The sequence below is a fragment of the Camellia sinensis genome, chromosome 1 (assembly GCF_055761805.1).
Source record: "Camellia sinensis isolate YWXY chromosome 1, ASM5576180v1, whole genome shotgun sequence".
Taxonomy (NCBI): Eukaryota; Viridiplantae; Streptophyta; class Magnoliopsida; order Ericales; family Theaceae; genus Camellia; species Camellia sinensis.
Window position 1 is genome coordinate 73,371,430 of NC_138961.1, and position 17,292 is coordinate 73,388,721.

At 39.4% G+C, this 17,292-nt stretch overlaps 1 protein-coding gene across 3 annotated transcripts in view; it reads right to left on the reverse strand.

Moving 5' to 3' along the window:
- Positions 1 to 365: 365 nt before the first annotated feature.
- LOC114256935 (uncharacterized) overlaps positions 366 to 17,292 on the reverse strand; it is a 62,721-nt gene continuing 45,794 nt past the window's right edge. For all 3 annotated transcript variants that reach the window (XM_082879605.1, XM_082879590.1, XM_082879596.1), the window contains 16 exons: positions 10,118 to 10,244; positions 9,933 to 10,036; positions 9,711 to 9,839; positions 9,528 to 9,617; positions 5,000 to 5,146; positions 4,751 to 4,888; positions 4,543 to 4,590; positions 4,315 to 4,461; positions 4,160 to 4,221; positions 3,065 to 3,218; positions 2,758 to 2,949; positions 2,558 to 2,662; positions 2,283 to 2,414; positions 1,154 to 1,384; positions 814 to 915; positions 366 to 728 (listed from right to left, as the gene is read on the reverse strand). In XM_082879605.1, the coding sequence (XP_082735731.1) occupies positions 579 to 728; positions 814 to 915; positions 1,154 to 1,384; positions 2,283 to 2,414; positions 2,558 to 2,662; positions 2,758 to 2,949; positions 3,065 to 3,218; positions 4,160 to 4,221; positions 4,315 to 4,461; positions 4,543 to 4,590; positions 4,751 to 4,888; positions 5,000 to 5,146; positions 9,528 to 9,617; positions 9,711 to 9,839; positions 9,933 to 10,036; positions 10,118 to 10,244 (2,058 nt within the window). In that variant the 3' untranslated portion in view covers positions 366 to 578. The remainder of the gene's footprint in view (positions 729 to 813; positions 916 to 1,153; positions 1,385 to 2,282; positions 2,415 to 2,557; positions 2,663 to 2,757; positions 2,950 to 3,064; positions 3,219 to 4,159; positions 4,222 to 4,314; positions 4,462 to 4,542; positions 4,591 to 4,750; positions 4,889 to 4,999; positions 5,147 to 9,527; positions 9,618 to 9,710; positions 9,840 to 9,932; positions 10,037 to 10,117; positions 10,245 to 17,292) is intronic.

Genomic DNA, 17,292 nt, shown 5'->3' on the forward strand with positions numbered 1-17,292 from the left:
TTACTAAAAGTATGCATGTCCAAATACCATTAGATATTTAAGCATTAACACTTTTTTAATAACTAATTATATTTTGACTATGGTATTTTTAGTAAGATTCTTGGTGAAAGTAAATACAAAAAATCTTAGAAATTAAAATGCAAGAGTTCAAATATGATTGGTTGTCAAACAAACAATGATACTCAAACATCCAATGATATTTAGACACATGTTTTTAGTACGATCGGAGTTCTAATGTATTTAACATTGCTCTAAAATTATTCAATTGCGCTTGAACTACAAATGCACGTTCCAACTTAACTTGTAATTGAGAAGGGGGGGGGGGGGGGGGGGAGATTTGGGAAGGATAGATAGTTTATAATCTGATTTTAGAAAGTATTTAATTATTTTTATTAGGTAAAAAGATTTGGAATAGTCAGCCAGCTTTGCATAATAACCACAATCAAATATTCTATTCAAACAGTGTGAATTGGTGTTACTCTGTCAGTCATCTAACAAAGCTGTAATTTGTTATGACAAGAAAATTACTAAAACTTACATTACACCCACATCAAATGTAGAGATCCAATCTTCCAGAATCAGTGCATACTATCAAGAATTCCACCAGATACAATTGATTCATCTACAGGTTTAGGCCCACCACACGATCTCGAAACTGATTCAAAAAGTTTCTCAATCTCTGGTGCACACCTCGTGAAAGACCTACTCCAGAAGTTGTATTTTGGATTCTGCATGACCCAAAAAAAAAAAAAAACAGATTTTAAGAGAACATATGACTGGCCGAACAACACTTTGGTGGTGGTTTGAAGTTACCTTGATGAGCTCAATGAAGGTAATCAAAAGCCCCCAAGGATGAGGTTTATTCACAATCAGTCGTTCCAACAAAACTCTTGTTATTTGCTCCTGTATAATTTCCTGTCCAACAAGGAATGCAAAGCCGTGAGCAGATCGCATTTCGCATAACTAGTGTAAAGATCCTAGACTTAACTAGTGTAATTCTCAAAGATCAACAAGTTATTACTATTCATTCTCTCAGTTTCAACCACATCATTTCAGGAGAATTCAATTTTTCTGGTTATACTTGCAGGCAAACAAATCCTATGAATCTAAATTGTAATTTATGTTCAACAGAGAGAGAGAGAGAGAAACTAACCTGGTTAGCATTCACAAACAAGTAGAGAAGAACATAGGAAAAGAAATGTGTATGGTTGTTTGGGTAGCGTAGCTGATTCACGATTGCATTGAGGAAGAGATAACGCCCTTCGGAGTCAAAGTCTGCAATCAGGATCCAGAAGATGTCCATGGCAATCAAAAGTTCCACGGAATCATTGTTTGTCATCTGTGCAAGTGGATGTGGATTTTTTGCTTCTAGTTGTTGGATAGTCTGCAAAAAATCCCAAGAGAGGGGACAATTTTAGTGATAGTTCTGGTTTTACTGCAGGAAAAAGACATTAGTATGCAGATAGAAGAAATGCTTATAAAACACTCCTTGCGTACTTTAAGGTTGTGGTGCACAGTAGTGCTATTACAGCTGAAATGATGCATACAACGGAAGTACTCCAGTGTCATATTCCAGAACTAAAGAAATGTAACTACTGCCATAATACGTTAGAAAGAGTCATTTCTTTAGTTTCGGACATTGTTGTCAAATCGTTAATCATTTTGCTAAAATAATGAATCATGAACCATATTGAATCGTGAGCCTTAAGATTCATTTTATTAACCTATGTAATTTTACATATGTATATACATATGGTGTTTAAAACAAAATAAATGTCAATATAACTAATATACAAGTATATATATATATATAACTATGTATATCACTATTATTAGTTGATCTCTTCTTTTCATTATGCTAAAACAATGTCATTTCATACATTATACAAACAGAACCAAATTGTAATGAATTGCAATGAATAGTAGTGAATCTTAATCAAATTGTAAGATGCAGTTAATTTAAAATTCAACGTAATGAATTGAATCGTTTTACTTGAAACTTTGTTTCGAATCATATGAATCAAATCGTGAATTGTAAGGTTCTAACAACCATGGATCTGGATAACTAAACATTTGTTTAAACTGTAAACCGATCAACTCCAAAGAGAGATGATGGGAAGAATTTCAGAGCTATATTCGAGATGTCTATTTTATTGGCCTAGTTAACTGTTGTATATTATGTTCAACATAGATAATTGATTGGGAAAAAAAAAAAATTTAATGGAGGGGGAGCCATGGTGAAAAGACGGCAGTACAAATATAAGGCAAAAGAAAAGAATTACCTGCATTCCAACATAAAGAACAAGGGAGTTTATCAAGGGGACATTGTACCAGGTCCCAGCTTGTGTTGCTTCATTTTGCGTCAGCAGCAATCTCTGTACCAGTTCCGACAAGAATGTTCCCTGGTATCTTGTCTGCAGAAAATCATAGCATTGAAATATCAAAACAGAGGAAACAAACAGCCAAAATAACATTTTAAAAAAAAAAAAAAAAAAAAAAGAAACCGCAGAAGCAGAAATGCATAAGAGTGGACAGTGTTGATGAAACTCCAGAGTACCTTGAGATACTCATCAACATCTGACTTCATCTGCTTGGCTTTCAGAGCAGCATCAACTTCTGAGAAAATACGTGGTGACTGGTTGATTTCTGCAAGCAAATCAATCTGCAAAGGGAATTGAAAAGAGGAAGTATTAGTTAATCATGGCCCTGATGCTGATAACTAGGGTAAATACAAATTTAACCAGCCAACCCAAGCACCTTTAAGTTGGGAGTAGAAGGATCAGGGAGCCTCATATTGTGTGGAAAAGCACTAAGGATGACATTTCGCATCTGAATGCAGCTGGAAGGGATCACATCACAGAAGCTGAAATGATAATCGCAGAGGAATTCTGGAAAATCATGAAGCAGCACAAGCAACACCCTCAGAGTGCCTTTGTACAGAAAATGAATCTGCATTATAAAAAAAAGAAAAAGTTAGCAAGTAACAATTTTCCTCAAGGATCTGTCCCAAATAAATAAATAAAATAAAATAAAAAATGAGAGAGAGAGAGAAGAAGAAGCAAACTGTTTCTCCCAGTTCAGCATTGCGCAGGTATGGCTCCATGAATTTGTACAGGTCTACCAGCAAGCGTTGAACATGAGGCCAGCCTTTTGGAGGGTTGACGATAAGCAACTTTGGCATAAAACTCCTGTGACTTATGAGGTCAAGCCATGCGAAGCTGCAATCACCATCACCAAGTCATCACTGACAAAACCGAAAATTCTATAGAATAGCTCATTATCCAAAATGCCTCAGATGTAGAGCTCAGGTGCTAAACAATAAATATTCAATGCAAACATATTGGTGAATTGGTGACAATTTCTATCCAGTTAAAATCAGTCACCATAAGGTCGTCAGGATCCATATTAAAGATTTGCAGGGAAAAATCAGAGCGCAGGGCAATTCAATAACATACAAAAGGACCAAGAAACATGATGCGAATAATTACCACATTATTGATTCAGAAAAGTAAATTATGTTCCAGATAACTCCAACTAACATGTAAAGAAAGAAAAAGTATGAGCATATGACGCAAGGGTCACCAGAAATTAATTTAAACCAGCACATAAAAGATCTTCTCAATAATTGGAGTATTACACAAGCTAATGAAACTCAAAATCAGTACAAGTGTCTTAAATTACAGTAAGCGGGCTGTTTAGGAAACCCATAAACAGATCAGACAATTGGAAACCAGCGGAGGTCTGCAGCATCTGATTATTAGTTAGATAAGCAAACAGAGGTGCGAAAACAGTCTGTGTTTGAGCAAAGTTGTAAGTGTAAAATATTTCATGGTGATGCCACAACGGATGAATAATATCAACTGAAAATCCTGCACTAATCCGTCATACAGGACTGAAATCATCTTAAAAGTGTCAAAAAAGTAATCGAGTCATTATTCTTTCTAATAGTAAGAAACCTCTTACAGCTCACATCAGTAACAACCACAGCACTCTAACACATGAATGTTCAAACAAATTCCAATCAATATTATTGATTCAACAAATTGAAAATACAGCATTGATCTGTCATGAATTGCGTGCTAGAAACTTCAAATGAAAGACAAACAAGTGAAGAAAAAAAAAACATGGGTTGCACATTCCGAATGTCCAGCATGCTGACCTGAAAGCCGGAACTTTAAGAGGTTGCAATAAATGGAAAGCATTTGCAAAAGCAGTTAACACCTGGAAACACCCAATCCGCAGCATTAGTTATGCAGAAACTGAAATATGATGATTGAAATAAATGTGCCTTTTTGAAATAAATATGCCTCTTACCTGAAAGCTACAACCTTCTATTATGGAATCAGGAGCAAGAAGATTGAAAAACCAGTTAATGAACAACCTGAAATATGGCCTCGGATTAAAAGATGCTCTCTTTTCCTCAGCATCTTTTTGAATGACTCTAACAGTCACTGATAATATCTGTCAAATTCATATGCAGCATTAAAATCATGTTCTGGGAAAGCATAAAAAGAACCTAGACAAAATACAGTATGGTTAGACCTTTGGCAAAAGAAGAAGTTTATTTGGTCCATGCTCTGCCACACAGTACTGAAAACAAACAAGCCTCAAGTCATGCTAACAGACAGAGGATGAAGAACACATGAAAGTACAGAATGATATAGAATAAATGGACAAATAATTATGATCTTGACAATACTATACATTACTACTAGCAGAACAGCAAGAAGAACATCAGAAATTGTAATACCTTCAAAACCAAAACAACAAGTTTTGCATACACATCAATGGCAAGAAATGATAGGTTCTGTGATGTGTGAGAAGACTGGAAAGACAAGGACCTGGAGCTAATCCCCACAGTTGACAGACAACATGCGACAGAAAGTTCCTGAACCAATAATTATTACTTAACGATGATGATGAAGAAAAAGAAACAAGTGCAACTCATTTATTTAAGAAGGCAGCTTTAAACATGAAAGGAAAAAAATATATATGTTACCATGAGATGATGGAAGAAACGATCAGACATGTCATCTCCATTAAAATAACCACTTTGCTGCAGTTGTGAGAGAAAGCGAGTACAAGTTGTTTCATTTGTTCCATGGAGTTCATATATTTTGTACCATTCTGCAAATAGCGTGGAAACCTACAACACATTCACACAACAAATTAATGAAACACCATTATTTTGTACTAAAAGATGCAAGATGAATCCAGACTTCCCAATTTTAAAATTTAAAAAAAAAAAAACTAAACTAAAAAACAAAAAAAAACCTGATACATACACTATTTTTGTTTTGTTTGTTTGTTTGTTTGTTTTTTTAAATATTATTGTCTATATCTTTCTTTGATGCATATAGGAAGGTGTTCCTGACCCATTTCTTGAGCTCAGATACCTCATATGAATGTACACAATCACCCATAAACCTCATGTATCACGTAAGCTATCCAGGTCAATTACCCATTCAGTTATAAGAAAAATATAAGCATATATAAATACATATTTACATGCATATCTGAATATATAGCCAACAGATTTCACATTTAAATTAGATTTAGTCCTTCCCATATTTTGAAAGACACAAATGCCCTCCAGGTCTGTTTAACTCAGAACAGAAAAGTAACTATAGACTCTCTTTGTTCATTTCACATTAATTGGGGATCAGCAGAAAGCACGTGAGAGCAATACAGAGAAAGAGAGATGAAACTTGCTACAAAATGTGAAGAGAAGAAAAAGAATTGATTCCTGATGAGTAAAATTTGGAAGGAAGATTGACATGAAGGTTGAAAGTCATTGGAGCAGCTGAAAATGCTGAGAAGGAACTAAAGGAACATAGAGATGAAAGTTGATACTAATCAGACCTGCCAAAAATGGAAGCCTACTGCATGCACAAGTGGAGTTGCAGTTAAGAAAAGAAAAGTAAGGGAGGGACAGAGAGAAGATGAGCACTAAGGAACAGATTTTTGAGTTGAGAGAATCATGCGTGAAATTAAATAATCAGCTCTGCCAAGGCCAACCAGACATTGCCTGAATTTTGGCAGCTTTGTCACTCGCAGTCTATGTACAAAATCATGTTCTCCTCAATCTTTTCACCACCACAATTCACAACTATAAAATTTTGATCACAAGGAATCATAAGTTATCAAATGCACATTATGTGTAGCCTATAAGTTTCAGGGCTAAATAAGTGAACAAATATTTCTCAAAACTCACACAACTAAGTTTCACAACCAAACTTAAACTACTAAAAAATCCATCCAATTCTTGCTCATCATAGGACTCTGACCATAAGAATAAACATTGCAGTTCCCTAGCACAGGAAATAGAGAGAGAGAGTGTTAAAACCTACCATCACTTACTCCACCTACTACACCTACCACCACCTACTACCACCTACTACACACCTACCACTACCACCTACTACCACCTACTCCACTACATCTCCTATATAAGGAGCCCCTCACCATTTGTAATATATAACATACAACAATCAATAATACAATCATTTCTCTTTATACATTAAATTTCTACATGGTATCAGAGCAAGGTTAAGAATCTCGTAATTTCGCTTCACCGGCGGGCGGCAACCTCGCCTTGGCCGCCCGCCGGACCTCAACCTATTCCGCTGATAAAATCAACAAAGATTTGTGCAATCTGTAGTCATGTGTAAGGCTGATGGAGAAGAATTCTTCACCTCATATGACGAGACAGTCTGGAACTGGAAACACTGCACCATTCTGCTCTGGAATTCTGCAGCAGCTAGAGTATAGCTTGGTTGAGTGCCAAGCTTTGGTTCTTCCACCCACTCGTGAACTTGCCCAGCAAAGTGTGAAGGTTCATGCTTGTGTTGGAGGGACTAGTGTGCGCGAAGATCAGCGCATTCTCCCCAGTGGGGTTCATGTTGTTGTTGGTACTCCTGGTCGTGTGTTTGACATGTTGCGGAGACAATCACTTCGCCCTGTTTGCATCAAAATGTTTGTCTTGGATGAAGCTAATGAAATGCTGTCACGAGGTTTTTAAAGATCAGATCTATGATATTTTCCAGTTGCTGCCACCCAAAATCCAGGTTGGGGTGTTCTCAGTTGCTGCCACCCAAAATCCAGGTTGGGGTGTTCTCTGCCACAATGCCACCAGAGGCTCTTGAAATCACCAGGAAATTCATGAATAAGCCTGTGAGGATTCTTGTGAAACGTGACGCACTCACTTTACTTTTTCTCTCTCTCATTTTTTTTAATCAACCCACGCCCTCTCTCTCTGGGCCCTTTTTCTATCCACTAGACCCACTTTCATCATATCCATGATTCCCCTTACTTTACAACCAAACCTCTATCTACCCAGACAATAGGCAGAAACCCTCATTCATCACTTTTGTCCCCTCATCCACTTGTATATTATTTTATTATACATATATTTTATTATTTTAATATTTTCCAATATATTAGTGTCATATCTCCACCCAATCACTGAGTCATACTTCCGTAGGCACTCCTCCTCCTTCCACCAATAATATATATATTTTATCACCAACAAAAAAAAAAAAAAATCAAACATTCTCACCACTTGATTTTTTTTTTGCATGTCCTTCCTACCATCTGGGTTTGCACAACACATTTGTTTTATTCATATCGGGGATCAACCCCGATCACACTTTTACACCAAAAAAAAAACAACCCCAACACAATTTACCAATTTGCACAACAAACCCTATTTTATTCATCTCAGGGATCAACCCCGATCACAATTTTACAAAAAAAAAAAAAAAAAAAAAAAAAAAAAACAACAACAACAACAACAAAAACAAACAACACATCCACAGGCGGGATTTTTTTCTTATCTACTCTGCCGCCGGTCTCTTCTTCTTGCCTCCGTCCTGCGCAGCCCTTGACGGTTTTGCCTCCGTGCTTCCTAGACCACCAAGCAAGTTGCCTCCTCCCTGCTCCTCCACTACAGCATATGGCGGTCCTCCAAATTGGAACATCACGGTGGCCTTTCGCTTCAGCTCCTTATTTTCCGCCTTTAGCACACTTATCTCAGCTCGCGCATCCTTATACATGCGCTGGAGCAGAGCCAGTTGGGTGTTTAACTGCTGCACCTCATTTGTCCTACTCTGCAGCCGGTGCGACAGGTTTGTGACCGCCGTCATGGTCTCCACACATGACTTCAAAGTATACTGATTGGCCTCAATATCAATTTGCACCGCCATTTTTTGCTCCACCGACCGCATCGGAAAGTTCAACGGAGCAAAACCAGAGGCGCTTGATTGAGGTTCACTGGCCACCGCACCAGTTATCTCTCTTGTTGACTCGTTGAGGTCGGGAAAGAGAGTGAGCAGACCACGGGACGAAGAGGCCATATTCTGGGTAGCTGAACGGGAAGAAGAGACCATGTTTTTTGGGTTGCTGAGTGTTTCAGCGACGCAACGATTTCCGACTGGTACTTTCAGAGAAGGATTGGTTACAGAGTGTTTACAGAGTATTTCAGAATGCAAATGTTCGGCGGTTTCAGACTGGTTTGCACAGCCTCTGCCTCAACCTTGGTTAAATAGCCAAGGCAGACACGCGCATCGCGTGCCACTTGACGCCAGACGACAAAACGGGCGCGCAAGCCAATGTGGTGACGCGCCTCGCCATCATGTCCGGCACATCTTTTTATGACTTGGGCTCGCCTTTTGATGGCACGGCTTTTGATGGATTGGGCACGCCTTTTGATGGCACGCCTTTTGAAAGATTGGCACACCTTTTGAGGGTGCGACTTTTTAGGGGTCCGACAAGACTCTGTAAACTGTCCCGACATTGATTCCGGTTAGCTCCTTCATGGGTCCGACAAGACTCTGTAAACTGTCCCGACATTTGATTCCGGTTAGCTTTTCTAAGGGTCCGACAAGACTCTGTAAACTGTCCCGACATTGATTCCGGTTAGTTTCTACAAGGGTCCAGCAAGACTCCGTAAACTGTCACAACAACTGTCACAACATTGTCTGCTACAACGGTCCGACATGACCCCATAAACTGTCTTCTACATCGGTCTGCCATAACCATACAGTCTTCTACAACGGTCTGACACGAGTATACAGTGTCTCCTATCCATTTTTTATTTTTCAGATTATTTTCTTGTTTTGTTACTCTCTCCAAACTCAAGTTGGTTAGTTCCTATCCCCCTTGAGTTTGCGGGGGGCTGTTAAAACATACCATCACCTACTCCACCTACTACACCTACCACCACCTACTACCACCTACTACACACCTACCACTACCACCTACTACCACCTACTCCACTACATCTCCTATATAAGGAGCCCCTCACCATTTGTAATATATAACATACAACAATCAATAATACAATCATTTCTCTTTATACATTAAATTTCTACAGAGAGACAAAAAAAAAATGAAATCAAAACTAAGTGCCATCTACACGTAAATGCAGGTAATATAAGAAATGTCATATTATCTACTCATCATTTTCCTTTTTCAGAACCAGAAATCAAACTCAAACATATGTTTTCTAATTAGCATTCAGAAAAAACCTGATCATGAAAGCTGGCAGGGTCATCTGCTGCCCTAGAATCGGCATTGATATATTCTTCTCTTGTTAGAATAGTAGCATTATCAGAACCCTGTTCCGTCAGCCTAATAAGTTAAATCTTCGATTTCAAAGATCCATCCAAGTCAGCTGTCAATAAATAAAAAGCAGCACTATATTCAGTAACCTTCTTTTCTATGGATGGTTTAGCCTTGTCATCCTTGCCAAGAGAAAGAACTGCTGCATTAGCAGCAGGATTCCTTGCAGTCTCGACCAACTGTTGTAAAGAGTCAGAAGCTCCAGGTCTAGTTGCAACCTGCAATTTGGAAAAAGCTTTCAATCCCATAACACTAAACATCAGAACAAAAACCTTAATAACTAATAACACACATAACAAAGAATTATGTACCTTTGCCAACACATCAATCAAATTGGGAAATTCAGATACACTAACTCTCAACTCCTGAATCAACAAAGTCTGGAGAAGAGAAATTGCAAATTCTGTAGCAGATTCTGCATAGCATAAGCAACTAGTTAGCAATGTTGAATGCCTAAGAGTAGAACAAGAACCCAATTGATGTTCCTATTACGCACTATTCCTCCCAGCATCAATAAGTTTTGCCAGGTGCATGTTGTATTCTGTGAGGTTCAGTAAGTCCTTGCGAATAAGTCCAACAATTATGTCTCTGTTGAACTTCCTCTCCTCGTTTGAATAGATCACCTGAATTAGCAAATTACAAAGGTGAGTAGAGAACAACAATATGACTCTGATCGAAGCCAACAATCTGATGAATAGAAGAAAAACATATCAGAAAGATAAATGAACGATTTGACTATAGTGTAGGTCAGATGTTAAAAGATGCCAAAAGTTAAAATTTTGATTGTGCAGTGAAATTCACATCATCACCAATCTTGTACATAGTTTCCAGAATAGGAAACTGAAGAAGGAAACAATGGAAATGTGGACAAAACAAGTAGAGGAAATGAAAACAGTCGAAGAATCGAATGGGCAACCTAGTAGAAATATTAGTAGAAACATTTGTAAAACAAAGGAAACTTTTAAAACAATTACTGAAAACATATAATGGTAGCTGTGTCTCATTTGAAATTTCTCAAATCATTCTCCTATGACAGATTTAAAACTTGTTTACATATTGTATATTTGCAAAAAATCTTTCAAAAAAGAATCCGTAAATATTTGATTAATTTCCAAGTAGTTTTTGCAAAGATATTTTTTCATCTCCTTAGTTTCTTTAGAGTTTCCCTTTAATGTTTCCCAAAAGTATCAGAAACATTTCAACTTTTCCCCAATATTTTTAGAAGAGCATTATACCTGTATTGGAAGCACCCTATCATAGAAGCATGTTTCCCCTAACAAATGGAGTTTTCTAGTTTACCTAAACCAAACCAAACCAAATCAAACTAATTCTCATCAAATGGGGTCGGCTGTATGAATCATTTTTCTCCACTCGACTCTATCTAAGGCCATTTCGTTAGTCAAATTAAGGAGATTCATATCTCTATTTACTATACTAGTCCAAGTCAATTTAGGTCTACCCCTTCCCCTAACACTACCATATACCGTCACTGTATCGCATCTCTTCACTACTGTCTTTGTTTGTCTCCGTTATATATGACCAAACCATCTCAATCTATTCTCTCTCAACTTATCTTCTATCGGTACTACTCCTACCCATTCTCAAATATATTTATTTCTAACTCTGTCTTTTCTAATCTTGCCACACATTCATCTTAACATCCTCATCTCAACAACACTCATCTTCTCTATATGTTGTTTCTTAGTTGCCTAACATTTCGTCCCATACAACATTACTGGTCTAATAGACATTCTATAGAACTTCCTTTTTGTTAGAATAGGAAATAATATTGTATATATTTTATTCTTATATGAGGTCTCATTAATTCCCTATATTTTTCTTCTCTAAAACTACATATCAGAGCTAACTCACATTATTCTCTGTTAGCCACCATCAGCATAGCCCTACAGTCCACCCAACACCAGTTAGAGCCTCTTCTCCTTTTCCGACGTCCCTTGGTTGATTTCGGGCCACACCCGCGTGGTCCTAGGGCTCGCACTCCCTAGCAGTGCTTGGGTTAGATTCACGACACACCCGAAGCCGTCTCTGTTCCCCTCACGACTCACCTGAAGCCTTCTCTGCCCCCTCTAGGCCTGTTAGCAGCCCTAGATTTCCCTAATAGGTCTATTAGCACCCTTAGTAGTTTCTTAGAACACTTCCAGACAACTCATTGATCAGCCTGAGTCCTTCTTTGACGACTAGTATGAACCTGATGACTATAACTCTTGTTTTTTGGTCTAGACCCCTGTAAACTTACTCTTTGTTTTCAACACACACACACACACACACACACACAAATCTTAATTCTTTATGATTTTATGGTGGTAGTCGTGTCTTTCCTTCCACCATTATCTTTTGGGTTTGTAATTGGCATTGTGTTTGAGAGTTAAATAGTAGAGTATCCATGGCAGATTCTATTAGTGAGTCCACTACTTCTCAACCACCTAAGAGCGAGAGTTCCATTATACCCTACTATGACTGATTCTCTCAACCCTGGCCTTAAAATCACTACCTCTCTATTCAATGGTCAGAGTTATCTAGCATGATCTCAGAGTCTGACTATTTTTTTTGAAGAGCAAAGGGAAGATGGGGTATGTTGATGGCAGGATACAGGCATTAAGTACATGACCAATGGGAGATCACAAACTCTCTAATCATGGGTTAGCTAATACATTCTATGGTACCAGAGATTGGAGAGAGCTACTTGTCTATGGACACTACCCAGGATATTTGGGAGGCTGTAGCTACTACTTACTCCAAGAAGGGGAATTTCTCCTAAGCTTTCAAGTTACGTCGCTTCATTGAAAGGTCGGTACAAGGTGAGATGACTATCCTCCAATATTTTACCTTCCTTAGCAATGGGTGGAAACGGCTTGATCACCTTTAAGATTACAAGCCTGTCTATCCTATTGATTCTGCTAGTTACCGGAAGTTTATGGAGCAAGAGTAGGTCTTCAAGTTCTTAGAAGGCCTGCATGTAGAGTATGATCCATTTCGGAGCAAAGTACTTGGTATGGACGCGCTTCATTTTCTCAAGGAAGCCTTTGCTTTTGTGTAGAATGAGGAGAGTCGCCGCTCTACAATGCTTTCTTCTGCCATTACTGGCCGCTCTGCCTTGGTTTCTGCACCCCCTTGAGATGGAGAGCGCGTGACTCGTGGTTCTCGTTCTTCTTTTGAAAAGGATAATCTTTTTTGTGACTACTGTCGTCGACCACGACACACTCAAAAGATTTGTTGGAAGTTGCATGGGACTCCTTCTGGTGGCCGAGGAGATCGTCCTAGTACTTGAGGGGGTAGGTCTGGTTAGTCTAGAGGTCAAGGGGCCAATGCTCAGGCATATCTTTCTGACATGGTTAAGCAACCACCTTCATCTCCGGTTGTCTCACCGGCTGCTGATGTTTCGGGGTTATCTGCCTCAAAGTTTGAGATCGCTCTTCGTCACTTGCTAGACCGTCGAGCCCCTACTTCTTGTAATTTTAGAGAAGAGAAAGAGTTAGGGAATGAGTTAGACTTCATTTCCTTTTATATTGATAATTGAGCAATTACATGCATAGTCTGAGAAATCAAAAAAAGGAATGAATAAGAATACAACCGACTATTTCCTATTCTAATACTTCCTATTCTAATAATTTCCTATTCTAACACTCCCCCTCAAGCTGGTGCAAAGATATCTCTCATGCCCAGCTTGTTGAGAATGCCATGAAAGGATTTGCTCCCTAGTTCCTTGGTGAGAACATCAGCTAGTTGGTCCCCAGTCTTCACAAATGGAATACATATGGTGCCACTAATAAGTTTTTCCTTGATGAAGTGCCTATCAATCTCCACATGCTTAGTTCTATCATGCTGAACTAGATAATGAGCTATGTTGATTGCGGCCTTGTTGTCACAGAATAGTCGCATGGAGTCAGTCTGATGGATTCCCAAGTCTCCCAACAATAGTTTAATCTATAATAACTCACATACACCTTGAGTCATAGCCCTGAATTCTGCCTCAGCATTAGATCTAGCCGCCACATTCTGTTTCTTACGTCGCCATGTGACTAGGTTACCATCCACAAATGTGCAGTATCCGGAAGTTGATTGTCTGTCAGTGACTGAGCCAGCCCAATATGCATCAGTAAATACCTCTACACTGAGATGGCCATGTTTTGAGAAATAGAGACCCTTTCCAGGAGAAGACTTCAGGTATCTCAGGATTCTCATAACAGCCTCCAAGTGGGAAGTTCTAGGAGCATGCATAAACTGGCTCACTATGCTTGTAGCAATGGCAATGTCTGGACGTGAGTGGGATAAGTATATGAGCTTGCCCACTAGTCTCTGGTATCTCCCCCTGTCCACTGGATCTCCCTTTTGACCCTCACTCAGTTTCTGACCCGGTTCTAAAGGTGTATCACATGGTCTACCTCTAAGCATTCCAGTTTCCTTTAGCAAGTAAAGTACATACTTCCTTTGGCATATGAAGATGCCATCCTTGGACCGAGCTATTTCAATGCCCAAAAAATACTTCAAATAGCCTAAGTCTTTGATTTCAAACTCTTTAGCCAAGTATTCTTTCAAACGAGGAATCTCCTCAACATCATCTCCTGTCAGAACAATATCATCAACATAGACAATAAAAGCTGTGGTCTTACCATGTGAGGAGTGTTTCACAAACAAGGTGTGATCAGCTTGAACTCATATTTAAGCATAGCTTGAGTAAACCTTTCAAACCAAGCCCTAGGAGACTGTTTTAGCCCATAAAGTGACTTTCGGAGCCTGCATACTTTACCGTTGGACTTAGCATTGGCAAAACCAGGAGGAATATCCATATAGACTTTTTTTGCTAGATCTCCATGGAGAAAGACATTCTTCACATCAAATTGATGAAGGGGCCAATCCAAATTTGCAGCAAGAGAGAGTAAAATTCTCATAGAATTCATCTTAGCAACCAGTGCAAATGGCTCAAGGTAATCCACCCCATAAGTCTGAGTGAAGCCCTTAGCTACCAGTCTTGCTTTGTATCGTTCAATGGAATCATCTGCTTTATGTTTTATCGTGTACACCCACTTACACCCAACTGAATTTTTGCTGCTAGGTAACTCTACTAACTCCCAAGTGCCACTCTTGCGAAGAGCTCTCCTCTCTTCCATTATGGCATGTTTCCATTCAGGAATAGAAAGAACATCCTGAAAATTGGTAGGTAGACTCACAGAAGACACTTTAGACAGAAAAACTTTATATGAGGAAGATAGATGAGAATTAGAGACATGATTACTAATAGGATGTTGAGTATAGGACCTAACCCCCTTCCTATTAGCAATGGGAACATCAAGATCAGAAAAAATAGGAAGAGAAGCACTAGAATTAGAATTACATGGACTCTCAGTATAGGTGGATGACTCTGGACACTCATCCGGAGAAGAAATTAGCAGTAGAGGAAGAAAAGTAGTCTCTTGCATCCAAGTGACTTGCTATCTGTCCTTGTTCCTGATATAAACTTTGTCTGCTTCCTTTCCCTCAACAACTGCTGGCTCATCATCCACTATCTGTTTACATGAATAGGAATCTTTTCACACCAAGGCTCCCTCTGAAGGGATGACTGTGATACCGGGGGGGTCGGAAAATAGGGCTGAAACTCAAAGAAAGTAACATCCATGGAGACAAACCATTTGTAAGTGGGAGGATAATAACACCTATAACCCTTTTTGGTGGCAGAATAACCCAAAAAACACACTTAAGAGACCGGGGATCCAATTTAGCACGAGTAGGTGAATGATTATGGAAAAAACAAACACAACCAAAAGTCTTAGGAGGAATGGAGAACCCGAAAGGGGTACACCCAGACAAAACTTGAAGAGGTGTTTGTTTTTGAAGAACTTGGGTAAGAAGACGATTAATCAAATAAGCAGCAGTGAGAACCGTGTCCCCCTAATAGGATCGAGGAACCCACATCTCAAAGGATAGACAACGGGCGATATCAAGGAGATGGCAATTTTTGCGTTTTGCAACACCATTTTGTTGTGGGGTATTAGTGCATGAAGTTTGGTGAATAATGCCATGAGTGGCGAAGTAAGTGGCAAGGCCAGAGTCAATATATTCTCCTCCATTATCAGAACGTAGAATTTTGACAATCGCCCTAAACTGAGTACAAACCATTTTATGGAAGTTTTGAAACACAGAAAAAACCTCACTTTTATCTTTCATCAAAAAGACCCAAGTGGCCCGGGAATAATCATCGATAAAGGTAACAAACCATTTTTTACCGGTCAAAGACACAAAACGGGATGGACCCCATACATCAGAATAAATTAAAGAAAATGAAACTAAACTTTTATTAAAAGAAGGAGCAAAAGAGGCTCTGTGTTGTTTTCCAAGTTGACAAGATTCACATTGAAAATCTGACAAATTTTTTTCTCAAAAACAGAAGGAAATAAATGCTTAAGTAATAAAAAAGAGGGATGTCCTAAGCGACGGTGCCACAGCCAAATGTCGTCCTTGGTGGATGGTAATTGAAGAGATAAGTCAGCCAGCTTGTTGGTCTGATCCAGAATGTAGAGACCATGTTCCTCTCTACCACTGCCAATCCTCTTCCTTGTAATGAGGTCTTGAAAAAAACAATGATCAGGACAAAAAACATCACGCTACAATTTAAGTCACGAGTAATACGACTCAAAGATAAAAGATTAACACAAAAATTTGAAACATAGAGGACAGAAGATAAAGGGAGAGAAGAGGTAGCATGAATGAAACCTTTCTCGGACACCGAGGACATAGTACCATCAGCAATACGCACTTTTTCCTGACCTGAAGAGGGGTTATACTCTAAAAATAAATTAGAGGAGTTAGACATATGGTCGGAAGCACCAGAATCAATAATCCATGGTATACTCATATGAGAGAGCAATGCACACGGGAAGGAAGCCAAGTTACCTGAATGGGCAAAAGGAGAAGAGGGTGCACCTGTAGCAGAAGTGGAGGCCCGATGGTCCAACAAGTGGTGAAGAGCAATCTCAAAATCCGAGGCAGATAACCCCGAAATATCAGCAGCAGGGGAGATAACAGGAGAGGAAGATGGTGGCTCAATAGTGTCTGAATGATGTGCCCGAGCATTGGCCCCTCGGCCTCTAGACTGACCAGACCTATCCCCTCGAGTACTAGGACGGTCTCTTCGGCCACCAGAAGGAGTCCTATGCAGCTTCCAACAGGTCTCTCGTGTGTGGCGAGGTCGATGGCAGTAGTCACAGAAAAGATTACCCTTCTCAAAGGAAGAACGAGAACCACGAGACACACGGTCTCCATCGCGAGGGGGTGCAGAAACCAAGGCCGATCGATCAGGAGTAGTAAAAGGAAGCATCGCAGAGCGGCGACTCTCCTCATTCTGCACAAAAGCAAAGGCTTCCTGGAGAGAAAGAAACACATCCATGCTAAGTACTCTGCTTCGAACCGGATCATACTCCACATTAAGGCCTTCCAAGAACTTGAAGACCCTCTCTTGCGCCACAAATGTTCGGTAACCAGCAGAATCAGTGGGACAGACAGGCTTATAATCCTAAAGGTGATCAAGTCGCTTCCACCCATTACTAAGGAAGGTAAAATATTGGAGGATCGTCATCTCACCTCGTACCGACCTTTCAATGGAGCGACATAACTCGAAAGACTGTGAGAAGTTCCCTTTTCAGGAGTAAGTGGTAT